Source organism: Idiotropiscis lumnitzeri, chromosome 12, assembly GCF_059441095.1.
Source record: "Idiotropiscis lumnitzeri isolate Australia: NSW breed Sydney's pygmy pipehorse chromosome 12, RoL_Ilum_1.0, whole genome shotgun sequence".
Lineage (NCBI taxonomy): Eukaryota > Metazoa > Chordata > Actinopteri > Syngnathiformes > Syngnathidae > Idiotropiscis > Idiotropiscis lumnitzeri.
The window spans coordinates 20872285-20899814 of NC_142402.1; the positions used below are offsets into that span (position 1 = coordinate 20872285).

Consider the following 27530-nt stretch of genomic DNA (forward strand, 5'->3'; position numbering starts at 1 on the left):
GATCTATTTAATAATATTTTGGAATTAATGGGTCGGTTTGGCCGTGTACTTTGAATGGAAACCATTATTTGTAAGAATACATGCAAATATTTTTTCAATATTAATGAATTGATTTGATCTTTTTTTTTTTCCTCAGTTAAGTCCTGACTAATCGTATGTATTTTGAAACGTCTCCAACATGGCAAATGTATCATGTTAGCTATAACAGCTTGAGCTGATGTTTATGGACGTCCGCTACGTAGAACAAGAATCCCATCAAGCGTTTAAACGTGAGAACAGGCCCATTTGAGCGGCTTTTTGTTGAAAAATCCAATTCACTGCAGCTCGACAGTCTGCTTCGCTTCGTCCTCTGCAGACGTGCAAGGTAATAAAGCCTGCCATTGTTACTGTGTTGCCCCCCCCATCCAACACACTCTCACACACATGCACACACACACACACGTGTGCAGTGTCCCTTCCGGGACCGGCTGGCTGTAAAGCACACCAGTTGTATTCATTAATTCATGTGCCCCAACAACTGCTGCCGTGGCGGACTATTGTGAGAGAGTGGGGGTCCATCAATCAGCTGTGTGGGTGTGTGCTGCCGGTGTGGCAGGTTCTGGTCTATTCTGGCGCCGGTGCAGTCATACAGAAGTGGGGGAGAAGGAGACGCAAGGGGGAGGGGACGAGGATGGTCGGGGATGCGGCGGTCCTCCTGCCGCTGCCGCTGCCGCTGCTGCTGCTGCTGTCCCACGGCTCGCCCCGCGTGCTGTCACAGATCCCGGACCCTGAGGTAAGACCACCGCCGTCGTGTTGTTTGCCTTTTTTGGGACATTATTGATGTCGTTGCGTTTACGTGGCAGATTCATTATTGATCGAGTGCTCGTCCTTGAGTTGCTATCGATGTGCAAGAAAAGGGGAGAGAAAAACACGAGTTTTATGTTCTTGAAATACGACGATGCCATCGGGGAGGATGATGCGTTTTGTTTGAACGTTCGGGTGACCGAAACTTTCAGCCCGTTTTGATAACGAGCTACATTGACTCCGTTAAGAATACTCGGGGCCTTTTGGGGATAAATTGTGCGGCTCAAAGTAGATGGTTACGTGCGTTTTATATGAGGAAGATCGTTACTTTGAATCCAAAGCTAGCTTCCGCTTGCTCCGTTTTATTTGCCATCGGTCGCACAATTTGTTTATCAGAAAGATTTCCGTCGACTGACTTGCACCAATCCGGCGACGTTTGACTTCATTTTACCGATGAAATGGAGGAAGAAAGTCTCACGACCCCACACGAGTCTACGATGCCCCACAAAAGTTGTTTCATGCAAAATCACCTTTCTTGATCCTCTAGTCATGTTCAAACAATAATTCCTCGCTAAAAACGGCCTTGCGTCCTCAATCTTACGCGTCGAAAATTGAGGAGCCAAACCCGACCACAACTGCAAACTGCCAGGATGGCCGAGTGGTCTAAGGCGCCGCGTTCCGGACCCAGTCTCCCCAGGAGGCCTGGGTTCGAATCTCGTGGCTGCCAGGATGGCCGAGTGGTCTAAGGCGCCGCGTTCAGGACCCAGTCTCCCCAGGAGGCCTGGGTTCAAATCTCGAATTTCTCCATTGTGGGACTAATAAAGGCATTATTATTATTATTATTATTATTATTATAAACTGAACACACGCCCACTTTCTCAGATCAGCCAGCGGGACGCCCGATATGTGAGGCCGTCATGTAGAATAATCATCATTTGTCCTAACCTTCTTAATCTCCATTTGAACGTCTTTTTGGATTACGTCCAAATCACCCGAGCTAAATTTAGTTGCGTCCATCTCGATTTTGCTGGCCGATCCAACATATGCTGATATAATAACGGTGATCTTTTGAGTCTTGTTGTTTACTGTTTTCCACCACACCACCTAATCGCGTTAATGCATCGTTGACGGCAGCAAATTCAATACTTGAGCCTTTTCTCATCGATTGAACACCTCGGTATCGCGTTTTCAAGTCGGGCAAGCCATGCTTTTATGCCGGACGTATTTCAACGTATCGGGAATTTGTGGGGGTGCAAAAAACTGTTTTTATATTCTGAGTATTTTGCAGCAACAACATAGAATGAATTTGTCAGGAAGGTCGTAAATGTGTTGAAGTATTTGTACATGTGCTCAGCGCGCGTCAGTTAAAATTCGAACGGTCGTCTCTGAACGGAAATATTGCGGAGTGAATGAGAGGTAGAAGAGGACGCTTAAGTGGTGCCGGCGTGCACATTTGGACCGTAATTGAGCATGGAAGCGTGTGACATTGCTGTGACCCAGCGCATAAGACAAGGTGCTACAAATAATGGAATACAAAAAAATGGCATCAAAAATATTACATCATAAGTATACATGTTTACATTTTCAAGTGCCCTCCAAAAATTTCACATTTTTTTGGGGGGGTTAAAAAAAAGAAATCCTCCAAAATGTTTGTGTGCTTGTCTTCCTCCGTAGCTTTTACCCACAGACCCCCCCAAAAAGCCCGACCCCGTCACATCTGAGACTGTCGTGTTTTGGGGGCTGCGCTTATGGCAGGTCATCGGCATCTTCGCTGTGTTTGTTTTAGCAATCGGTAAGTAGCACGTCTCCCCCTCGCCCCTCACTCAATAATAATAATAGTTTTACAAATTCGGATTTCCTGCAAAGCCATGAAGGTGTCGCGATGCGAATCAAAACCTGGAGCAACAAATGCTAATACAATCAAAGTCATAGTCATATCTTCTTTATCCTCCGTAACGAAGACGCACACGAGAAGGAGCGGCACAATGTGCGCCGAATTCATGACTCATTTTGTCTTTTCTTTGTTTTGTCAAGTTGTTTTTAAACGACATTGTTTTGCAATGTTGCCATCACGAGACTTTTTCGCACCATACACGCGCCAGCTGGTGACACCAGCTCAAAACACAGACGACAAGTCATACGTAGGCGTTGATGGTTTTTCCCATTCTCGCGCCGCACCAAATGATGCAATTGGACACAAAAAAAACCCAACACGTTTACGCCATTCGTTTTGGGAGCCAAACTTTAGATGTAGTCGTTCTGTCGTTATGTTTCACCTTCTGCTTTTGATTACCTACGCGGCCAGAAAGCGAACTCTCGGGAGGGATTGCGTTATTGCCGCAATTAGCCGCCTTTCACGAAACAATTACCACCTTGTCATTCCGACCCCGGTGTTGTGTGTGTCACGAGGCGGTGGGGAAATCTGCGATCCTCTCGGGGTTGCAAAGTTACGCTATGCTTCAGACAAACCCCTTTTCGAGCAGCTGATATTTTATATTATGTTGTTATTTTGCCACGATTTTTTTTTTGCTGACCCAAATTAATAGTGAAATTGAAGTTGTTAAAAAAAAAGGCCTCGACCATACGGTTCCTGAAAGCAATGAAAAAACTGGTCACGGGGCTTCCCATCCTGTGAGTAGAGATGCTAGCTAACAGCTAGCTAACAAGCTAACAGGCTTCTCGGGCAAGTCTCTACCGGCAGAAAGCAGTGGGCTCCTGCAGTTTGCTCTATAAACTTTCAAATCCAAGGAAAATTTGTTTTCAGGGTAGCAGAAAAGCTAGCTAGCTAGCTAGCTAACAGCATGCTGAATGCTACATCTTAACGTATCAGTCCAGCGTAGTTCTCCATCTAGTCACATTTTCAAACATGTTAAGTGTATTCTGAAACAAATTTGTGACCGCTGACCAAAAAACCAGAATCTTTTTCACTCACTTCTTCTCTCTCTCTTTCTCTAGTGATCACGCTGTGTTGTATTTTCAAATGTCGAATCCCAAGGACCAAAAAGGAAATCGAAGCGCGTCATGCGCAGCGACAGGCCGCTAAGAAATATGCCAACACGCTGGAGACGGTGCCACCTCTTAACGAGCTGACAGAAGTGCCGGGATGTAAGTTGCCCCCCCCCCCCTTCTCACTTCTCTTACTTCTTTCGTCGTCCTCGTTCTCTTCCCTTTGACTCTTCTTTTCTTTTGTTTCCGCCTCCATTCTTCCTTCCTACTGTTGTTTCCAGCTGTTCCCGAGGCGTCCGCCGTCCAGACCCTCTCTGAGCAGGTCCAAAGCGAGAGTCATACCGACAGCCAGCGCTCGCTGGCCGGCCTCGCTGAGGAGCAGGCCGCCTCGCTTTCTTTGCCGGAGACGGCCTGATCTTCTTATTCGTCGCCGTCTTTCGCTTTCCTCTCATGCTTGTCAGCTTTCGTCTTTCTGGGCGGTTTGAAAACAGGAAGTCACTCGCCTTGTTGCAACACCTTAGCTCCTCCCCCTGGTTGTCATGGTAACAAAAGCCCAATTATTTCTGCAAATGCGTTCATTCATAAATACATATAGAGGAAAAACTTAATTTATTACACGTGTTTTGTGTTCCATGCCATCATGCTATTTTCCAAGTAAAGAGTGACATCTTTTCAGTCTTATCCATTTTTTGTCTTTGCTTTGTGTCTGGGAGTCGTCGCTTGGCTCAAGTTCAAGTTACCAAATCTAGTTGCTTGTCGTAAGTAATTCATGAATGCTTGCCAAATTGTGAGTCCACCTTTGCGTCAGTCATCACTGTCCACCGTGGCCCATGTCCAAGTTGTCCTTGCCAAATAGTGAGCATGAGGGGCTACGAGGGTTATTTTTAAGTATTTGTTTTTGCAGGATACACGTATAGTATTGTACCCAAGTAGATGCGCACGTCTATTTATTAGCATAACCGAATGTTATCCTAAAATGAAACGTGATTCTGTGGCGACGCATGCAGTTGTCGCATGTTTGTGCTCTTGAAAATAAATCCGGTTCTTTCCACTCTTGTCCTGTTCTGTTGGATCTGATGAAAACTGCACCATCACAAATGTGTGTCTTGAATGTGTGTACGCCGTTCCGCTTCTCACGAGGGTCGCGGGGGGCTGTAGCCTATCCCAGCTATCACCCTCGACTGGTCGCCAGCCAATCGCAGGGCACACATAGACGAACGAGGATTCCCCAATTTAAAGTATTCAGTTAACCTGCCATGCATGTTTTTGGAATGTGGGAGGAGATTGGATTACCCGGAGAAAAGCCACGCAGAACACGCAAACTCCACACAGGAAAGCCAGAATGGAACCCTCAACCTCTTCACTGTGAGGCAGCTCGCAGTGGGAGGACTAAATCTCAATAAATCCAAAAGAAAATAATCAAATACGCTTCAATAAAATAAAAGATGAGTGCATTCATGGTGCTCGCATTTGGAAGTGCACGAAGACTTCTGGCAGATTTTGGCATTTGTTTTGTATTTGTCCTTTGGCTTGTTCGTCTTTTGTTTGTTTGTGTCGCCACACCAGCTGTCATGTTGACTTTGCAACGACAGAAAAACGCACCAACTGCCCACTGACCCTTCATCTGTGGAAAATAAAATGTGTCAGAAAGGCTGAGAAATTATTCAAAGGAAGATATTGAGATTTTCTTTCAGATCCCCAAAGCTCTCATTTAATATTTCAAAGGTCAATGTGACTTTTTTGTCATATTTTCAGAAAACTGCGGGGAGTTCCAAAACATTAACAACTTTCAACGTAACAAAACAGACCACTCACTCTTTCTCTAAACATCCATCCAAGCCCAAATTGGATAAAGAAATCAATTCAAATAATCAAATGCACATGCAGTGATTGTGTTGAGTGTATATATTGATATATATAATCAGAAACTTTGTTCCTTAAAAAGAAATGAATGAGTTTATGAAGACGCATAATCTCACATGACGTCGTCCTCTTATACAGCTACTTGAAAAATAATGACATTTTGTCCCGTACTTCAAAGGGAGGACTTCGGGTCGCAAACAGCCAGCTCTTCAGAACACAAAAGAGACGCATGTGCCCTCATCACATGCCTCCTACTTCAGCAGACTTCATTTCAGCCCACAATACAAGCGTCACTTTTTTGTCCCTTTTGTCTCGCCACACAGCTGCCAAAGTCGAGGACAAGAAGGAGGAAGACGCCGAGGCCGTGGCCACCGTCTCGGGGAAAGTGGATGCAGACCGAGGCGAGAGGAAGAGCAAAGAGGCGAGGAGGGAAGGAAGCAAGGGTGCCAAAGGTGAGGAGAAGGCGCCGGCGGCCGCCAACAAGGAAGGAGGTGGCGAAGGAAAAGGGAGGAAAACGGCAGAGAGGGGAGACCGAGGAGCAAAAGGAGGTGGCAAGAAAGCTCCAAAGTGACTTGATGGCGCTCAAAGCCAAAGAGAATCGAACTCTTGTCGCACATCGATGCAGTTCTTCCAACGTTTCGCCTCGCGTTTCTCGCTGGAGTTTGAGCGCAGGATTCTGTGAACGGAACTGCTTGAGGAAGTCCTGGTTGCGCAGCGCCGATGGAGTCGTACGGGAAATGTAAAAACGCCTCAACGATAATGATTAGGCCACTTTATGGCGGAACAATTTCATGTATCTTGAGAACCGAAAACAAAAGTACACAAGCGGATTTTTTTTCTTCACCAAAACCGTTAACAGTTCATGATCGGGATTCCACAGAGCTTGCTGATTGGCTGATCAAACATTTAAAACATGCAGGATATCCTTTATTTGGGCCAAAAGTTACCCCCCCCCCAAAAAAATGGACAAAATACCTCCATAAAAGAAAACTGTAAATGTGAGTGTAAAAGATTTATTTGCGCTTTTTTCGTTTGATGACACTCAAATAAATCGTCTCAGGGAACAGTAAACTAACACCTTTATTGTCTTATTCACAAGCCACATTTCAGACACGCATCTATGTACACTGGGCCTCTCATTTCCATGGCAACAGGCTCCAAAACGACGACGACAAGACAAGACATCTTGAATACTTCCATAAACTTTAAGCTCCGTCCGTACGCTTTTCGGCCACCAAACAATCGTTTGACATGATACAATCAGAGCAGAGGACTGTTTTAAATGCATTCTAAGCATAATAGGGATACTGATAAAGTGCTCAAATATTCTCTTGATGCTTATTTTTTTTTTGGAATAGCAAACAGTTCATCGCTGTGATAATCCAAGACAGTTGATTTTATCTCTGAGAAAGTGATTGCATCAGAACAGCAGCGCACACTAAAATGAAGAAGATTAAGAAGGAGGGATGGACCTCACGAAATTGTATTTAAAAAGTAATAGATTACATTCAATTAGACTAGTTATCATCTCCAGGAATTCCCCCCCCCCCAAAAACGAAACCTTTTCATACCGAATCTTGTCCAAAAAAATCTTGACAGTCGACGAAGTTTTTACAACTCAAAGCCCAACCAAAATGTATTTTAACATTTTGTTCCAAATGAGAAGTTCCACTCGAACTCCCCTAAAAGCGAAGACGTGCTCGACTCATGAGGCAAAAAAAATAAACCTCCAACATCATCGCAAGACAGACGGTTCGCTTCTCGACTTCTTTTGGAAAATACATTTGCGCGCTTGTTTTGCTGCAAAAATGAAACTTTTTGGGTCACTGCAAACCTCTCCGTCCATTTTCTATCGTGCTGGTCCTCGTTAGGTGAGCTGCGTCTTATCACAAATGACTTTAGAGGAGGGGGGGCCACACCCTGGACTGGTCGCCAGCCACAAGCCACATACAGACAAGTATTTTTATATTAGTTGATTTTTTTTTTTTAATTTCTTCGACGTGCAACTGCCGTGGTATTCTTTTGGACGATTTCGACAAGTCCTCACTCAAACTAACTTGCATGATCGAGATAACCTGCATACTCCAAAAAGGAAGGCCGGAGCTTGGCTGGCTGATAAAAATAAAAAAAGTAGTATGGATTGTGGAATTAAAAAATGCTGCCGTTTCGTTTTTTTTACTATACATCGCACACACGTCAAATATCACAAAAACAACAAAAACTCGAATACAGACAAACCACTTATTTGCAACAACGACATAAGCTCACAATTGGAACGGCATTTGTAAACATTGTGACTTGTATGTACATCATCAAAGCAGCATAAATAACACCGGATCAGCTTGCTAGAAATGGTTTTTGTTTGCAACACATGACAGGCAGAGACACTTTCGGAGGTTTTCCTCTCCGGTGATGCCAAATACCAACAAAACATGGACAACACTGGAAACATTCATTTAAATGGCTCGCATTGAGCAGACAAAAAAAGTTGGTAAATGCTTGAATGCCTCTTTAAAAAAAAAAATAATGAAAAATCAAAAGCGTACACGAAATTACCTGAGTGCCTTCCCTTTTAACACTGAAAGACTTTTTCAATGCAACTTCTTTCTAAATGAAACAAATTTCCACAACTGTCCTTCAGACTTATTAAGGCTGTTTCCGGGCAACTTCAGTCTGATTTATGCGCTAAAAAAAATTGTATAAAATGTAAAAAGGAAAAAAATCATAAAATGATGGCAGTGGATATAAAGAAAACAAAAAAAGAAGACAGCCTGTTTTAAGACTGTTGCACATTCACTGTGGCAGCTCAAAGTGTCTTGGCCACCAAATTTGGGGGCGGCCCTTTTTGCGGAAAGGGTCACATGACCGTCTCCCGCTCCTCCTCCACCACCGGTACGAGCGAGGGCTTCTCCTCGGCCTCGCCGCACTCCGGCGGCTGCTGCGCCGGAGCGGCTCGGAGCTCCTCGGGTTCGGCGTGGATCTCCTGGCCCGACGACGGCACCGAGCACTCGGACACGGAGCCGTTCTTGATGTAGCCCGGCAAGTTGCGGTGGCCGTTGACCGGCGCCGGGCCCAGCCGGGTGGTGAGGTGGAGGGCGTGCGGCGCCCGGGCGGTCACGTTGGTGACGCTGGTGTGCGACACCATCGGGCCGTAGCTGTACGTGTTGCTGCCGCTGCGCGCCTTCCGCTTGAAGTCCAGCGCCAGGGTCCGACGGCTCCACGACTTCTTGATCTCCGCTTGCACCTTTGAACACAACGTGTTGCATTTAGAGGCATGCGGTGACTTTGGCAGGAGATGTTGCTCTTCTCACGTTTGGTTGGACTACTCACCTCCCCGTTGCAAAAGCAGTATATGATTGCAACAAGGAAGCCCTGCAAACCGGAAGAAGAGATCAAAGCAATTTAGCTCTTATGCTTCACACAAATGTAGAAAATACCAACAGAAATGAAGTCAGACCCTTTTTTTTAATCCATTTCAAAAAAAGGGTGGCACAAAATAAACCAACACCCAGCAGTTTGTGGGTTGCAATGTACCTGGAAGGAGTTGAAGAGCATCTCATAGTGCATCTGGATCTGCCAGGGGATGCCCGACACTTCCGTGTAGGGCATGGCGTTGAATATGATGTAGTGCACGCCAAACAGCGGCATCAGCACCAGCGTCGACTTAAGTAGCTTTCTGCAAGAATCGGATTGTAAAACTATAAAAAGGGACGAAAGCGAAGATGAAAACAAAGGGCCAGGATTAAAGTTTGATTTCGATTCACAAATCTAAGATGATGTTGGGGCCAGAATGAATGTATTATTTGACCCCACTGTTGCCTTACTGAGCAGCGCAGTAATATGGAGGGTGCCCCCTGTAGACGAGAGATGGTAGTGCGGCCTGTCAACCTTCAAATTTCAGGATTATTGCACCTGTGCGCGAAGTGTGGGACGTGGAAGACAGTATTTGACCAGCTCACAACTAAAACCAACTATTCCACGGATTAATTTCGTTCTAGTTTGGAATGGAGGACAAGGACGAATAATTTTGAGTCAATGATATGTGACAAACAAATGCACGTTACTTTTTGTTTCCATTAAATTGACAACTTGGATCGCTATTCGTCCAATTGCGACAACCTCGCACAAGTGGCAGAAGACCACTTGACAAGTCAAATACTTCGTTTGAATTACGGATCAAGGGACAGCAGAACTGAGATGGTCGTGAGTAACCCGCATTAATGAATGGACTGCTGATGTTGTGTTGATCGCATTCGGAAACGCTACGAAATATTTGCCACCAGACGCTCCGATGATTGAAATGTGAACGGAATGCGACACAAGTCAAACAATTGGATTGATGTCGCAACTTTTGCAATCGCCTCTCTTGGTCGCTGAATTGCTTTTGGACGGCTGCGCTGTACTTTTTCTCTCACTCTGTGGATGGAGGATTTGATCCAAAACAAAGATCAGTGGCTGAAATAATATATATATATATATATATATATATATATATATATATATATTAGCATCTTGTGGAATTTATAGAGAAACAAGCTGATATCTTATTGGATCCGTTATTCTCATTTTTTTAAAAGCATTTTTGTTGACATTGTTACCAAAAATGTTTTTTCAACTTCGCTTTTAGTTCTTCCGTTAGTTTTCATTAACTGTGTTAACCTTGCTGATCACTCCTAATTTTCCTGAAAGAATGCAATTCGTCCGCTTCTGAGCGGACTTGTAATTTTTTGCAGCTGCATGTCGGAAAAGATTAAAAATAGACAAATCGTCACGTGCCTGTACTGCTGCCTCGTGTCACATCTTCCGGCATTGGTCTCCCGCAGTTTGGTTGCGAGGACTCTGATGATGTTTAAAAATAAGACAAAATTGACCTGCAGGAAGATAAACACATAACGAGAGGTCTGTAATGACGGAGTTGATTCCCCGAAAGCTGCAACTCAGTTGGTGCTGGTGAAATGCCATCATCTTCTTCGCTGCGGGCAAAGGGGGCCGCAGCCAATCAGAGCCGTGCAACTTACCACCACCGCCGCAAGAATAGGCACTTGATAAATCCATTTCAAATGGCCCGCACTTAAGTCCCAGCACCTGCGACAAGATAAACAACAAAACAGGGATAAGTGTTCGATAAACGATGTGATCCAACATGCGTAACAATCCGCTGTCTCCACGTGGTGGAAGATTTTCCGAAACATTCCATAAAAACGGATCTTCCGCGTGTCTCATTTACATGATTAAATCAAAGTCCATTTAAAGTTACTTGTCGGCAGATCTGAGCGATACGCGTCCGATGTGCTCGCTGCCCAAAAGGTTCTTATCACGCTCCATTACTTGGAGTTGCTGAGCTGAATCCTCGCTAACTTGGAATCAGTTTGCCAGGATGGCCGAGTGGTCTAAGGCGCCTCGTTCAGGACCCAGTCTCCCCAGGAGGCCTGCGTTCGAATCTCGAATTTCCCCATTGTGGGACTAATAAAGGGAATATTATTATTATTATAAAAGATCTTCAGCGTACTTTTGCAGATGTGACGTTAAAAAAAATACAGACCCTAATCTTGAAGTTTGCATCACATTCATTATGTTGATTATTTATTTGTGTTTTGATTATTGACACTTCATGGAAAGGTCAACCTGGTTTAATCTAATTGATGACATTTCGGTCATGTCATTTTTTGTTCCTCATATGTCATGAACGGAACGCATTTTTAAATGTTCACCTTTTTTCATGTGTTTAATCGTGGTAAAAAAAAAAATTAGATAAATGGGCTTATTCCTGAAAAAGTTTCCAAAATCGTCCCTCAATCGATTGATCAGTAAACTGCAGTTCCATTTTTTTATTTTTTTTCCCGCCACAGTGAAGCAAAGGAGGGTCTCGCCAATAGAATGGAAGTTGTACTGCATGAATAATCTAACGCTAAAAAGCAATCTGGACTCACTCTGTGTCTGCAAATGTGGCCCTCACGGTCGCCCAAACGCTCACAAACATGGCTGGCACACCTGCAAAAAAAAAATCAAATATTCAAATTATTAGGAACAGGAAAACCCTCCATGTGGACACCTGCGCTTTTGTTTATCAGCGCTGAAAATGGGGCGAACGCGGCATCCACATTGTATGCGCTGTGCTGACGTCAAGAATACACACAGTGTGTACAATGCAGGCGCTGTGAAGCCCGAATGGAAAGCGGACCAAAATGATTTGTGCGACGGAAGCACGACCGTTTGGTTTCTGACGTCCACTCACCCCATCCGATCAGAGTGAAGCCCCAAAGATATTTGCGGTCCGAGAAGAAGGTCATGAAGATGAGACTGTGCAGGTACAGACCCTCCACCAGGATCCAGAAGTAGTTGGTCGCCAGGAAGTACATGAAAAGGGTCACGGCCGCCTTGCATCCAATCTGCACGCAGACGGCAGGAACGTTCGTCGCTTTTAAATAAATCAAGGATGAGACAACTTGTATGTTTGGAGACGTACATCGAGATATACATATGAAGAACGTGTAAAAAAAAAAAAAAATCTGATTTGGGTTGCATTTGTCTGCAATGTGAACCTCATCAACATATTGAGGAGACAAACGTAAACCGTTAAGGTCGTGAGGCTCGTTGGGATTAAGCGGCTGATTCTCTGACGACGCCAAGGCCCAGTTGAAATCGGACCTTCTCTTTTGCATGACATAAGAAGCCAGGTAACCCGACCGGGCCCAAAATAACCTGATCCTTACCGGGCACTCCAGCCAAGTTGTTTTTGTGCAAAAGTGTTACCTGAACCTGCTTGAGTGACGGCAGATACACACACGCACGTAAGAAAACACGCGTTGGGAACAGAAGTCGTGATCTGATTGGCTATCGCAACTGTCTATCAACTCTGAAGGCTCATTGACTTTGACAGAACAGACGCTCGCACGATTGTATCGGAAGGCCTCGGAAAGAAATGCGTGCTCCCGGAATTGTGAAATCTGCCTGGCAACACCAGCGAGCTGAATTCTGATTGGCTAAAAACTCTCACCTCAAAATTCAACATTAGGATATGACATGACATCAATGTGAAGAATATGATCATGATTTCTTGACTGCTCACCACTGCTTTTGAGAGGACTAATTCAATATTCATCATCGCAAATATTGTTTGTAAATCACGTACGACATCGCCTAACAGCTTTGTGGACCAAATGATCGGATAGGATTTGAAAAGAGTGATCCATTTAACACGATGCGCCGTTTTCAACGACAGAACGAGCGGAGGTCTCCGGAGAGAGAGCTGATTTGGTCAGCCATCGATTCTGCTCCAGTTTTTTTGAGCTGGAGGAAATCCACTGAAGGCATTAGGCAGATTATTAGCTGGCATATTCACGCAAGCATGAAAAGCACACAGTTTAAAGTGTAGTTTTCGGAGGGGGGGGGGCATGGTGGTGAGGGCAGGTTTTAGAGGGAGGGGGAGCCAAGCGGTGCCAGCCTCGAGTAAATGCTTGGCACGCGGACAAAAAAAGCGCAGTTTATTTGCTCGGACCCTGGAAAAGCCAAGGTGAGACTTTGCGCAAAGAGACCAAGAGCACTTCCTCCTGCAGAGACTCAGTGCTTCACACCTCTCTCGAAACACGAGGACGGTACTTTGCTGATGAATAACGACTCAAAACAACAGCCAACATGGAAACTCTTTCAGCCCTTGGACCATATAAGGGAGGCCTACGATTTACGTGCCACCATAGATGCTGCTGTTTTGGTTAGCAACGGAACAGCAGTTCTAGGAACAATGAGGTCTAGGAACTGGCTTATTTTCGTGATTGAAGGATTACTTTTTTAATTTTTTTCCCCCCAATCATCAAGCCTATACTGTATTCGGTTTGCACTTACAAAATGTGCTTTGTTCGATGGGGGAGCCTCCGTGATGGACTTGAGTTCTTCCACCGTGACGCGTTCCACGTCCTCCAGGGCGGATCCCGAGTAGAGTACGACGTCCTTGACAAAGATGCTCACGGCTCTCAGCATGTAGGACACGAAGAGGTGCATGTGGATGTAATTTCTGGTGCAGTGCAGACGTCTAAGGACACACAAAATGTTTCGGGTCATCTTAGTGATCAGCTGAGGAGAACGCATTCCTGACAGTGAGGCTTCAAACCAGGGTTGATTTAAAAAAAAATAAATAAGTCAATAAATAAAAATAAAATAAAAATTACAGCTATAAATGAATCATCCTATTTTAATTGGGTTTCATTTTCAAAATCGTGCTTTTCACACCTGGGCCTTCACGCGTTCATCACCTCCAACGTAAGGCCAGCGAGAAGACTCACTGAAACCAACTCGACATCTGATTGGCTATCGCAACTGTCTATCAACGGGAAAAGCCCCCTTGAGACTCAGGACAGACGCCCGCACGATTGTATCGGAAGGTCTCAGAAAGAATAATGCGCACTACCGTTATTGTGAAATCTGCCTGGCAACACAAGCTAGCGGAATTCTGATTGGATACTAACTCTACACTAAAAATACAACACTAGGATATAATATGACATCAATGTGAAGAATATAATCATTTTCTTCTTGATTATGTTAGGCCCTTAGAGAATTTTTGGGGGGGGGGCGGGGGGGTTTGATTTAAATCAAAGAACCAGATGTTGCATTTCCGGGCGATACAAACAAGACAATTGCAAGCACATGTTTCCAGAGGTGAATTGAATTTGCCCACAAACAGACTGCCAGGTCGTGCATCGTTGTAACTGCGCGCTGACATCAACCTCAGCGTCAATATTGCTAATCCCAATCCAATCGAATGCACTTTGCTCATTTAATGAGCTAAAGATTTGACAAGGCAGTCTATTGATTGGAAGCGGTGGGCGACAACGAATGGAGCCCGCATTTCCCTGGTGAGAAAGCCACACATTTACGTGCAATATCTCCCGTCCCTGCTCGGGAAAACATTTGGAGAGCGCCGGTGTCTCCGAACTGACGTGCTTGAGGTGAAACGTGGCCGGGCAAAGCCGGAATGTCAGCTGGGCCCTTGGGATAACTTATTAAACTCATTTGGCCCCAAACATGTTGCCTGATGCCAGTGGGGAGCGATACTGAAGCCTTCTGACGGCTCGTGTGGAAACATTAGTAAACAGAGTGTCGATTCCTGACACTTCCTGCTCCCAAAACGGCGTGCGGGCCATGAAAAACATCAGCGGCCTCAATGAGACCAGGTGTGCGTTTATTTTACTCTGAAGCTGTTTTACTCCAAGCGTCCACCCTGCGTTTGATCTTTTCAATACGATTTCCATGTTAGATTACTTTGTTGTGATGCGTTCACCGCAATGCCAAACGATGGCAGCCAAGCTAATTAAAAATGTCTTGAACACCTTTTTGTCTTTAAATGAACTAAATAAAAGGATAATCTCATTTTTGTACGCTAAAGGATAATGTAAATGGCAGTCAATTTAAAACTGAACAAAGGTTGGACTGCTCGGAGCCACTTTTGTGATCCTGGCATGGAAGTCCATTGTTTCAGAGGGGTCTCGTTCACACCTCCTGTGGTGCAGCTGTGATCTAATCTTCCTGCATTCCTCTCCTGAATGTCTGGTCATTAGCATGGTCTAAACTTCAGTTACACTTAAAGGATTTCATACTTTTGACTATTAAAGGAATATAAGAGTTTGAGCTTAACATAGTTCATTAGATGTTGGTGCATCCAATGTATGAAAATGTGATATTGTAAAATGCTGAGAGTGTGACTGGTGGCGTGAGGCTGGTTGCGGGGGTTTGTGCATGAATGGAATGTTTTGGAAGCAGATGGTGATGAGCGAGACGAGATGACTCCGGGACCAGTGGACGAAGGAGAGGCCATCGGGGGATAGCACAAGCAGGAGGAGTCGCCACGGGATTCGGCGGGAGGAGAAAGACCAATGAGAGCGAGCTAAAGTTAACTGCAATACACATAGCCAATAGAATCATGCCAGGATGCCTTTGTCTGTGCCATTTGCATGTTGTATAGTATGAATCAGTACTGGGCAACTCGGGGGTAGAACACATTCGCTGGTGGTATGAGAGGTGTAGAGCTGTATTGAGAGGGACCCAAACTCAAGTTGTAGATTTGTGTGTTAGGAATAAATCCACTCGTGTGTGAAAATGCCGGCTTCCTGATAACTTTCTATTGCAGAACGAGCGCGCATATTGTTGGATGTGTGAGAGTTGGGTAAGGTCGCAAATTGGAGTCAGATTACTTATTTGAGTTTACATTGGGTTAAAGTTAAATTCTAACATTGATATAAAGATAAATTCCAACAACGCGTTATTCTTTTCTTTTTTTTTTTTTTTAAATTAGTTGATTATTATTGATAGTTACAACTTATTACAACTAATTGCGTCAACCCTCTCTCTCATGAAAAAAAAAAAGGTCTCCAAGGGATGAAGCTGATGAAAAAAGAGCCTGAAAGACGGCGGATGACCCACCGGAAATATCCCAAGATGACCACAGCCACAATGAGCGATCCGAGCGAGACGGAGTAGCCCACGGTGTAGATGAGATACAAGCGGTGAAAGACATCCTGTTGGAAGAACGCCGTTGATTAGAACAATAGAAACATTTAATGAGACCGCAGTAAAGTCCATTTCAAATCCCCCCGGAACGACGCAAACACAAATGAGTTAAAAGTCACATCTGGAAGGAAGATCGTACTTTTTAAGTTCAAAATAGTTTGCTGCGCGTCGTGGATTCTCACACGACGATGACGATAACATTTGGAGTGTTGTGCCGCGGAGGTATTCGAACGGGAAGGATGTGATCGGGCTTAATTACGCACAGCCGAGAGACCTTCCAGACAATACCTTGACCAAGTTCTTGTATCTCAAATTCCACATTCAAATGACTTTAATCCATTTAATTTATTCATGAGGAAAATAGCGCCCTACAATATTCTTGATCAAAACGGTAAATTAATTCTAACTTGCTTCACCTTTTGTCTAACAACAGCATCACATTAATGCTAATTGTTAACCCGTCAACCTTTGGCGTTTCTTTTGTTTGTTAGCATGAAGCTAGCAATAGCAATGTAGTTGTCCTAAAAACAATGACTAATATTCCGTTTCGTTTGAGATTTACTTTCAGCTGAGAGTGGCAATAAAAAGCAACAAGATGATTTTTTTTTTTCAAGAATACAGTGTTTACGAATGTTATCTGGCGATCTGTTGCTTGTTGGGATGTGATTTAAGTCACTGGCATACAGCATAAAATCAAAGAAATCTTAACAGCAACTCAACCATGTCAAAAGCTGACATTCAACTACAGTCACCGATAATACTGAATGTTGTTGCAGCTTTAAAGTTGACGTGAGTGGTGTTTGTTATTTTCTAGCACGAGTCTCCGTGAGGGTCGCTGTCGAGCTGGAGCGGTGGGGAACATCTAGCCAGGCATGAAGTCGAAGGAGAGTCTTCAATTAACCCAAGAAAAATGTTTTTGGAATATGGGAGGAAGTTGGAGCAAACCTGCATCATCACGGGGACAATTTGAAAACGGCACTCAACAGCGATTTAAACTCAAATCTCTTGACTGGCGCCGTTTTGAACATGAACACAAAAACAACATTCTGTCTATCAACTTGGAGCCAATAAGCCCGACATGAGAAATGAAAGTTTTCTACTTCTGATAAAAGCGGTGCTACGTTCACTCTAATCTCACAGTCAATTTCATCGAAAAACAAGCTAGTCCCGACTGCTGCTATCTCGTCAAACTGCACTGCCCGTTGGAGTTACGTTCCATCATCGTATCTGTTTGAAGCTCGGCAAAATTAATTTGTGAGATTACACCCTCGACGCCGCTCTTGATCTTATATTTGCGCGCGGAAGAACCGAGAGAGAGAAAAAAGGTCAGTTCTTAAAAAGGCTTTTCGATAAGCATGACCTGAAAGTCCAAATTGTAGCGGGAGCGACACCTGCGGCGAAATGGAACGCCGACTGCGAGCCGGTGCGGCAAATCTCCTCGTCCACGCCTGATCTCAGTGATGCGCTCCGTTGTCAGCATGGCGCGACATCGCTTGGATGAAAGAAAGCCTTCTCGAAAAAAGCGTCTGATCGCCAAATGCATCCCGACTGCACATCAACAAACTCCTGCTGCGGACTTCAGCTGCATAAAACATCAAGCACTCCACTCTTTTAGTCATTTCAGCCGTGAACATCGAGTCGCCGATTAGAATTTGCCGCAACGGACATGCCACTAATTTTCATTATTGTCATTGTTAGGTCACAGTCACTCCATCGCGGCGACCATTCGGGAAATGGACACATACGGTTCATGTGAAGTTCACGGAAATGATTGTAATTATTGACATTAGATATAAAAACCCACGTAGCCGTTCTCCATTGTGGCAGACAACAAACTCGATTTTGACACCTCGGCTGGAAATAAAAGGCACAACGAAAAGACACGATGCTTCTAACCTTTACTGCACCGCATTGCAACATCAAATTGATTTCGTCACTTATTTCTTTATTTTCTATTATTAACGTTTCTGTATTATAAGCTCGCATGTTACATGTTTCAAATCGTACCTGTTGCTGTAGAATGATTTAATCGTTCATCCGATTCACATGAACTCATTCACTGCCATTGACGGTTATAGAAGGCAAAAGGTTCATTCATTTCACCTGCGCTGGCAGTTCATATTCTTTTTACTTTTATTCTTCTTATTATTCTTGATATTATCATTATTATTCATAGTTACAAATGTTGAATAACTTCATAATTTATGTACTCTTTATACTCAGTTTTTAGAATTACGTTTTAACACATGGAACAAACGGCACTCTAAAATGGCAAACTCACTTGAAAGGACACGACATTGAGTTTCGGGAGGGATTCCTGAAAGCACAACTGCGGGAAATTGTCAAAGGTTACAGGACAGCGTGATCCTTACCTTCTCCTGGCTCTGGTTGTAATGATAGAGAAATTTTGCACATTCACTGTAATTGGCCCACGTCTTGTTATTGGCCGTGGAAATGTCCCACGTTCCATTGCTGCCGCATCGGCGGTACGTTCGTCCTATACAGAAAGCACAAAAGCCTTTTAAATTAAACATTTACTTTTTTTTCCAACAATGTGGGAAATATTTGTAGTCTAAGCACTGAAAATACAGGCTTCGGAGTAAATCTGTTTACACATCTAGCATCGACAATTTTCATTGAATAATTATAAGACATAAAGGCTTTGGTCCACAGTTTTAAAATGAATATGGATGCTTTCTTCTGTGATACACAAACAAATCACTGCATCAAATGTTTACATTGAGCATATTGTTGCGGTGGATAATGATAAATATTATTTTGATTCAGAGCCGTACATTTGTAACCTGATTAACATATGTTCAATAAAATAAAAACAGTCATTAAAAAACACATACATTTTAAACAATAAATAGCTCAATATTGTTTAAAAGAAAAACCTGCAAATTATTTTATTCGCGTATTTTTTTATTTGTTTAAACTTTTTTTGGGCTAACTTTTATTTTGAAGGGCACGTAGCGACGTAACGCCTTGCCCCACGTGACCAGAAATGGCCGCGCTATAGGTTTTTTGCTTTCACCTGACGAAGATGAAGACGAGGGTGCCGTAAGGATTTATTTTTATTTTTTTCCAACCTCGGGGAATACTCATTGCTGAACGGGACTTGGTGAGAAACAGTTTCTTGCATGAAATAAAATACATTTTGTCATATCACATTGGTTATATTTGTTGTTTAATTGGTTTAAGATGGAAAAGGAAAGCCACATCGATTTTTTTTGCGGGATTTTGTTTAACTGGTGCTTGTAAACGGTGACTTGATGCTAAATTGAAGGCGGGTCGTAACGTCCCTGCGATGTGTTTTTTTCCACCTGCCTCCACCATTGTTGAAACGGCATCATTATAATAGTATTGATTTAATTGGCGATAAAACGGATTTATTTGAAATTGAAGATACTTAATGTATTCTTTTGTGTATTTATGCACATTTCATTGTCATGATAGGCTGCAAAGGTGTGGTTCGGTAACTTCTGAACTAATTTTGGAGTTGGATTCTTGGTGCGAGATGCAAGATGGGGAACCATCCACGAACTCTTTGAACTGCTGATGGCACTTCCTGGACATTTTATCATCTCATCAAACCTGGTAGGACCGATCCATTTTTATTCTGTACACAACACTGCAGTGGATTCCCCAAAACTCAGGATTGACTATTCAGGACATTCAGAAGAACACAAATGACTGGAACAATATCAGAATCTCAATCCCCTTGTATATCAACGTTCATCAACTTGATTTATTATGGCATTTTCAAAGTAATATGACGACTCCCCATCTGATCTAAAACCGCAATATCGGCAAAATATACTCTATATGGAGGAATCCACCTGTACAAGCTGTCCAATGCTGAGATCCCGACATTACTTCCTACTTGGTGTTGACGACAAGTTTTGTCAGTTTGTGACACACTGCCAAATGAAAGCTTAAAAAAAACAAAACAAAACAAAAAAAAAACACAGTTTGTCAGCAAATGGACGCAGAGGGTAATTTTCTGAAGAAGCCATTGCTCGGGTGAGTAAACCCATGAGTACGTTTCATGTTGTACAGCTACCGTTTGTTATTCTTGCATAAATAAAGTTGCCGCTAGCCCTTTATCTGCACGTTCTAGAACAAAGTACTTGTGGTATCTTGTGGTAAGACTCTGTATCTGTGAGGAGTCAAAAGTTGAATACTTGCACTGGTATCGTCTGGAAAAAAAGTGGTATTGAACATCCCTAGTTGAAACATTTGCATTGGCGGCTTCTTGTGTCATGCCTCAACAAAAACACATTACATTGTTTTGAAAACATCAGCGGCATGTTGGGCAAAAATAAATTGAAGCTGCCAATAGCTTCCAGGGCCACATTTACCTCTGTGGTTGAAGTCGTAGATGTATTCCGGACAGGAGGTGGACACAAGATTTCCTGAAGCCCCTTCGGGCCAACACACAATGCCGTCCCATTCTGGTGAGCAGTAACCATCTATGGCGACAACAGCAGAGGAATATAGCGTCACGTATTATGTAGCTTTGTACAAAAGCAGCAGAGTGAAAACAGGCCTTTAATAAAAAAAAAAAAAAAAAGTGGGCCACATGGAAGTACTTTACACAGAATGTAAATGAGCAGGCATTTATGGCACTGCGGGTCAAGCAGAGAGCACATATTGTTGTCCATTTTCTATCCATTGTGAAGCAATTAAGACTTGGAATTATGGCATTCCAAGCATGCTGAGAGGTTCCAACAGACAGATCTTCATTGTATATGTTGCGGCACACACTGGCCACCAATCCACAGTGTGAGACGCCTCTTGGCTAAAGTCAACTGGCATCGGCTCCCAAATACACCCTTCTGAGGTCAAGGACACTGTGAAACATTTGTTTTTGTTGTTCTTGTTTTTCTTCTTCAAATGTTCAATTACAGTTGTGGCAACACAAGCTGCACGGGGATGTATAATTATAGTGGATAGTGGAAATATCACAAGTTGAGCTCCAAATTCTGTGTTTAATTGCATGATAATTGCACGGGGGGAAAAAAATCTCCCGAAAGCAGAAAAATATCCCCCAAAATATACAAATATTATATAATATACTGTATATATGATTCCAAACTGAATAGATTTTTTCCCCAAAAAAATAATATGTATATATTTTTCAGATTTTATTACTGATGATGATCAGACTATTTTGGGCTGTTCCTGCTCTATTTGAAGATTCTAAAAATAAAATAAAAGAAAACAAAAAAACTGCCAGAGGCCCATAAGATGATTGTCAGCTGCATGGTAAACCACAGGCCTCTGATAACAACATTCCCCCTTCACCGTCCACCCCACCCCAAATATCTAGAGTACCGTTTGGCATTTACATTGTGTCATTATTGAAAACATCTGCCTGACTTTGACCACTAATAACTAGCTTAGGATAAAACCAAAACTATGCTTTCTCTGCAGCCCATCCATTAAGTTCCTGCAATCAAAAGGAGAGGAGGGGGGCCATGCATTGAAGACTTTTTTTTTTTTTTGCTCGTTACAAAATTAAAGCGCAGGCAGCCTTATGGTGAGAATCCCCCGACCACACATCCTGAGCTCTTACTATAGGACCACCTACACACCAATAGACCTAACTTAGATAGCCAACGCATATTATGTGTTTCTCTCGAGATAGAGATAGAGATAGAGATAAACCACAACGCAAGCAAAAACAAGACTATAACGGAAGTCTGGTATTAGTGATGCAAATGAGAACGACACCCACAGTGTGATTTTAATTATAACCCCGCAGTTGTCAAAACAGCTGCTTCACGTTTTTCCCAATGATGTTATTCTATGCGCCGACCACAAGCTGCAGCTATTTTTTTACCCAAAGCGAGGTCTGGGGCATCAATCCCACATCCCTCCACACTGTCCTCCCCCTCGTCCCCCCCCATGTCAGCCTCGGTGTGTTTCCCCTCAATGAGAGGCTTGTCTGGCAATCGGGTGTATTTTAAGTACAAATAACAAGAACGTAGAGAGCGAGAAAGTAAGTTGAAACGACGGAACGGCATTAAGCTAAGTCTGATGGAACTTTTGTGCAGCTATACTTGAAACTTATGCCTCACTGTTCTGAGACCGGCGAGAAAATGGACGGAAAGATACAAGTGCATTAACAAGTGTCGACAGTTCCGGTAGATGGCGCTGCGGTGGGGAAAAAAAAACCCTCCATGACAACATGACTTCTCCTGTACTATCAAAGTGTAAAGTTTTGCCTATCCAATCATGTTCTGGCTTGCATGACCACTGGACCAATCGTCAGCCACGGGCACGTCAAGGCGAACATTCACCCTCCTCACTCACATTTTCTTTATTTTTGTGGTCGTGAAAAAAAGTGCACGTTATCATCTGCTTGCTATTTTCATTAGCATCTGTTAGGTGAGATTAATTTTTGTATGCAATCAAAAACTTTATTTCATTTCGATTATTGAACTGTTCATTGCTGTTACAGCGTCCTGTTGGTATTTTGTGAACATTTCCGGATGTTTCCACTCATGTTCCTTTCTAGAATATTATAGTCAACATAATCTAGGGGGGATTTGTATCCATCCATCTGTGCGATGGTCACTCAAACCCCCAAACTATCTTTTTGTGCCAATAAACAGCTGTCTAGACATCTAAAATGCCTCGGCGGGTGGTCAGGTAGGAAAAATACAGAAATAAATCCGCCAATCCCCTAAAAAAAGGACAGAGAAACTGCACACTCGCTGTTCTCCTCTGGGTGTTCTGCACATTCAAGGTCATACCACAAAGCAACAACACCCGACATAACTTTGGTCAAAGTTACTAAAAACAGTCCCAACATGTCCGACGCCTTGCCACCACTTCAGGGTAAACACTTACACGGACCATCTAGAAGCTTTCATTGGACTTCACCTCTTCCTCTTCACGCATGTTGCGATTAGATGCCGATAGCACGGGAAGGTTCTAAGAAGTTTTAACAACAACAGAAAGGATTTGATCGGGCAGAATAGAAAGACAAAACAGTGGTTTGAGGCTCGGCAAAGTCACAAATTAGGTAATCTAGTTGGCAACACCGAGTAGCCGCATGCGGTTGTTCCTCCCCTGTTCGTCATGGTCAATTTGGTGTGCTGTAATGTTTTACTTTTTGTGTCAATGGCGAAAGAATTTTACAACTTGGGAGAGAAATACGAATGTCTTAATTTGGTTGCAATTGGCTAAAGTTTTGAAGCTTTGAAGGAGCCCTGCAAAAGGCCAAAATGACCTTTGAACTCTTCACGAAACAAGACAGGAGGGCCCACCAAAACAAATCTCTCAGATGACGTAAAGTTTTGACTCTTAATGAGTATCCTACACGGTACAAAAGGTGACCTTGCGACTTATTAATTCCATCTTGGCCGTCTTGGTTCTTGCAATTTTCCACGTACTACCTTGTTTTCAACGTCCCTTTCACTTGACACGAAGGCAAATTAGCAGTATTCAGAAAAAGCTTTTGAACAGATAGAGGGAGAAAGGGTGCGCTAATGCTACTTTGTAAGTCAGCCAGAGGATTTTTTTTCCTTTTACAAGCTCAACAGTGGAGACTCGTAATGAGGCCATGAAAGGGAACATCCTTTAATCAAGCAGAAATGGGAGCATGCGCGATGTGCTTATCCATCCACATCGAGTCAACGGCATACGGGACATATGTTTCATTAATCAGGTAAAATATTAATTGCGGCTCCTTTAACTGTAAGTAACAAGCAAAAGAGGTCAATGAACGGCGACCCGTGGCGTGGTATGTGAGTATCCTAAAGGTAACTACGGGAATGGTCCATTTACTAAACGAGCAGTAGGATGCACAAGATTTACTATTAACTTACATTTTTTATTTATTTATTTATTTTACATGGTTACATTCCACACCACCCGCGCGACAAATTAAATATGTAACTATCTAGCAATATCCTATTGAAATACTCTTGTTCTTTTGGCATTTATGGCACTTAAACACATGGATAAAACTGAACTAATGTAACCGTGTATCAATGCCTCGGAGTTTGCGGTACAAAAATAGATATTTTTTTCCAAATTAACAAATTTATCATCAATAATCATGCCCAAAGATTCAGTTAAAGAGCCAGTACAGATTCAGTTTGACGAAAACACACGTCCGTCCTTGCTTTGTCTGTCCTTTAAAAAAAAAAAAAACTGCCCTCATCCATCCTAAGACCCCAAAATGGACCAGACGGTCCGTTTCATCCTGTATTAGCAGGAAAAAAAGAAATCGGCAAAATAGGGGGTCTGCAGACCTGCAATTCTGATCCCAACAATCCCAACACACCAAATTAGTCGAATCAATGATGTGATTCAGTGAAACCTGTAACAGTCCAAATGAGCTGCTGACGTGTGACACTGAGCCTCGCACTCACACTGACCTGTCAGGGCGGATTAAGCAGGCTGCTGGTCATATGAGCGACACGCGCACACGCACACTCAGATGCACACTCGCGTTGCCGTGGCTCTTAAATACACTTGGTGAACAAACGTGTTATTATCATAATGAGGGCCGTTTGGCGCCTGCAGTCATATTTTCACAATCTCATTCAAGATTCTTGGATATTGCTCAATCCCACCCTTGGGATGCATCACACCGGGAGGAACAAAACCTTTTGTGTCCATATCCGGGAAGCAAACACTTTTAATTATATGTTTCATGAACATGCGGTCGATCACTCTGACCGCAATTGACTTGGAACCAAACGGACGCGTAATATCGGTTTGGCTGCGATCATCCCAACTATCCTGCCGAGCAATCAAGTAGACAGAAAACCACAATGCGGTTGGGTTTCTCTTGGATTTTGATGGTCCTCAGACCTCCATAAATATACAAATAATCACCCCTTGAAATGTATACCTCCTTGTTGCATTTCGTTGCCAAACATTTTGCTTGTCAACCAAAAATGTACAAAGTGTTCTCTCACTTTTTTGCAGGTGATGCGTTCATGATTTGAGATGCACTTAATGAATGTCACATTTAAAATGCAAAATGAAAAATAAATACCTGAGCTGTAAGATAGTTGCCATGACTACCGTTCTTCTATTTCCGAACTTCCGGCGGAAGTTCTTCTCAATGGAAGATGGTGAAAAAGAAAAACGGTAGTCATGGCAACTCGCTTGTGTTTCCAAAACATGGTTTTTAACCCACCGCGATTGTCGTTTTGGCTAGAACGTGTCGCTTAGAAACCGTTTTAAACGAAAAAGAAAAACTTTGACATAGATATTAAGCTGATGTTTTGTCATCTTCGTATCTTCCCGGAGTCAAACAAGCTCCACCCACATACATTTTTTAACGCAGCCTGTAATCAGCGGCTCGTGATTCGACTTCTGTTTACTTTCCTGACGCACTCGGCTCCAGTGCTCCATTTTTTGGGGGCCGACTTTTCTGAGTGAAGCCGCGGCGCTCGGCGCACATTTCTAAATGCACACATAATCAGAGAACGAGGATTATGATCGTGGTGAGCGCTCATGTTCACGGTCTCTGTTTTTGTAAGATCTCCCCTCACCCCAAAAAGACTGAATAATAAGAAAATCTGCAAAATAGTGAGTATGCATTAATAAAAATAAATGATGCAAATGAAAAACTGAAGCCGCAATAAATGGACTACAAAGTAGCAAGGGAACACTGGATATAAAAAAAAAAAAAATACACACCTCACAGAATGGAAACAAAAACGATGCATCAGAACAAAAGTTTAGACCGGAGACGAGAACGTCTGAGATTAACGGAACACCGAGTCAGCAAAGGCAACAACCGCAGAAACAAATGACAAGATTCTAAAAACAAGGACACAAAAAATGAAATCGGCGTGTGGCTCAATTACGAGATCATCCCTGCATTTGGTCAAATGAACTGAGTACTCGGTATTTCAGACAAATAGCCTGCCAATATTTCCAGAAACTCAACAACCTGATACCACTTGGCTAAAGGTTAGCGCCCGCCCAATTAAGAAAAAGCAAACATTACGGAGCTATCGGAAGCAAGTGCAGATGTTTTCAGATTAGCATTTCAATGGAAGAGTGAAGCAAGAAATCGACATTTAGCACATCCAAAAGATTTTAGCATGGCCTCGTTCGATGAATACGCTATTGATCACCATACTGCTGCTTTTGGCGCCCAAAGTCCCCCAGTGGCTCGTTATTGCCTTCCACATCCAGGGCAAGTTCAACATGTCACATATGTTTCACTCTTGCCACCATTTTAGCCTGGAAGCGCCCGCGATGGCCAAAAAGCAGTCAAACCATTTAGCTGCAACACTCCCCAACCCCAAAAAAAACCCAACAACACTTCTGTCTCTCGGCCGTTCAGCCTGGCAAGAGTCTTGTATTTTGGTTCAAAAGGGACTTTCATTTGCTTGTTTTGTGTTACGTAAGTTATTGTGGTTGTTCTTGTCACACTCGTTAACAAAGCAAACAAAAGGACATCACAAGATGGCTTTGCATTATTGACAAACCACCTTAAAATGTGCAACTTTGCTTCAGGAAGATTCTTTGAAGGCTTGGCTGCTGCATTGCAAACGTTTGCCTTAAATAGACGCGACTCACCGGGAAGCTTGCCTTGCCTCGACTTGACAAGACCTTCGCACTTGCGCTTGGCTTTGAACAGCAGCGCTATCTGCTCCTCTTTGGTCAGCACATCATCTGCATGGGCCTGCAGGGAAACAAACATGGTTAGCTAAAATTGGCACAGCCATCGCTTGCAGGGAGTCTGACGAAAAAGTGTGTCGTTCTAGCGTATGTTGGGGGAGGGGATCCTATTTCATAATCCGAATTTGAAACACCAATGCACTTGCTTTTAAAATAGTTTTTAAGAGTCATAATGACCCTCTGCTTGTCATGCGTCAAATTAGAGAGCACTTGGATTCAGACAAGTTTAGATGCCATGTAAAACAGCCACGGACGTTCATCTTGAGCCATGCGGCGAGTCAGCGTCACTCTTGTTTTGCTCATTTCTTGTTTGAGGTGTTGCAAAAGCAAAAAATAATAGCGACAAAAGTTTTGCTTGACATTTCTTTTCACAAAAGCTCATTTTCTCTGCCTTTTCTTCAGAAATTGTTTTTTTTTTTTTTTTGTTGAAATGAGCTAGTGCTAAGAAAATCTTTTCATCTGGTGAAAGAATCTACATTAAATATCAGTTAATATGCTCGGAAAGGCTGCTTTGAAAAAAAGGTTTGGCAGTGAATGACTTAATATTGACTGTTGAGTTGCGTTCGGGATATCCATAACTCCTGTTTGATGGAATCAGAGGATGATAAAGACAAACAAAAGCATCTTCTTAAGATGAGAGAAAACAATACTTTTAACAACGCAACGAAAAGACTCCCATGTGAGATGCTTTTGCTTTTGTTGTTCCTTCTTGCAAGAATCTGAAATCCCCTTTAGGCTTTTTCAGGTCATTTGACCTCTGACACAGCGTC

The 27530-nt window shown here is 43.1% G+C and overlaps 3 protein-coding genes across 5 annotated transcripts in view; 2 read left to right on the plus strand and 1 right to left on the minus strand.

The window, feature by feature from the left end:
• tmie (transmembrane inner ear) lies at nucleotides 1-6888 on the plus strand. Of its 2 annotated transcripts, none has more exons than XM_088310888.1 (4): nucleotides 1-772; nucleotides 2458-2575; nucleotides 3739-3888; nucleotides 5916-6888. In XM_088310888.1, exons 1-4 carry the CDS (start codon nucleotides 671-673, stop codon nucleotides 6161-6163), a joined length of 618 nt encoding a protein of 205 aa, XP_088167014.1. In that variant the 5' UTR covers nucleotides 1-670; the 3' UTR covers nucleotides 6164-6888. The 2 variants fall into 2 exon arrangements, with proteins under 2 accessions (XP_088167014.1, XP_088167015.1); XM_088310889.1 differs by lacking the exon at nucleotides 5916-6888 and adding an exon at nucleotides 4011-4780.
• pth1r (parathyroid hormone 1 receptor) overlaps nucleotides 6655-27530 on the minus strand; it is a 37704-nt gene continuing 16828 nt past the window's right edge. Inside the window, exons 2-13 of the mRNA XM_088310880.1 lie at nucleotides 26659-26764; nucleotides 20460-20570; nucleotides 18468-18592; nucleotides 16009-16103; nucleotides 13435-13621; nucleotides 11828-11981; nucleotides 11523-11583; nucleotides 10611-10677; nucleotides 10369-10463; nucleotides 9127-9268; nucleotides 8923-8964; nucleotides 6655-8836 (exon numbers count right to left, since the gene is read on the minus strand). Coding sequence (XP_088167006.1) covers nucleotides 8450-8836; nucleotides 8923-8964; nucleotides 9127-9268; nucleotides 10369-10463; nucleotides 10611-10677; nucleotides 11523-11583; nucleotides 11828-11981; nucleotides 13435-13621; nucleotides 16009-16103; nucleotides 18468-18592; nucleotides 20460-20570; nucleotides 26659-26764 — 1572 coding nt within the window. The 3' untranslated portion in view covers nucleotides 6655-8449. The remainder of the gene's footprint in view (nucleotides 8837-8922; nucleotides 8965-9126; nucleotides 9269-10368; nucleotides 10464-10610; nucleotides 10678-11522; nucleotides 11584-11827; nucleotides 11982-13434; nucleotides 13622-16008; nucleotides 16104-18467; nucleotides 18593-20459; nucleotides 20571-26658; nucleotides 26765-27530) is intronic.
• Nucleotides 19092-27530, plus strand: part of myl13 (myosin, light chain 13) — a 33828-nt gene continuing 25389 nt past the window's right edge. For both annotated transcript variants that reach the window (XM_088310890.1, XM_088310891.1), the window contains exons 1-2: nucleotides 19092-19219; nucleotides 19555-19695. The gene's annotated coding sequence lies outside the window, so the exon portion shown is untranslated. The remainder of the gene's footprint in view (nucleotides 19220-19554; nucleotides 19696-27530) is intronic.

Bases quoted from the DNA above. Each gene is read 5' to 3' on its own strand.
- tmie (XM_088310888.1), top strand. From the start codon at position 671: ATGGTCGGGGATGCGGCGGTCCTCCTGCCGCTGCCGCTGCCGCTGCTG. The intron at 2,576-3,738 runs GTAAGTAGCACG...CTCTTTCTCTAG, and splicing joins TGTGTTTGTTTTAGCAATCG to TGATCACGCTGTGTTGTATT. The intron at 3,889-5,915 runs GTAAGTTGCCCC...CTCGCCACACAG, and splicing joins GCTGACAGAAGTGCCGGGAT to CTGCCAAAGTCGAGGACAAG.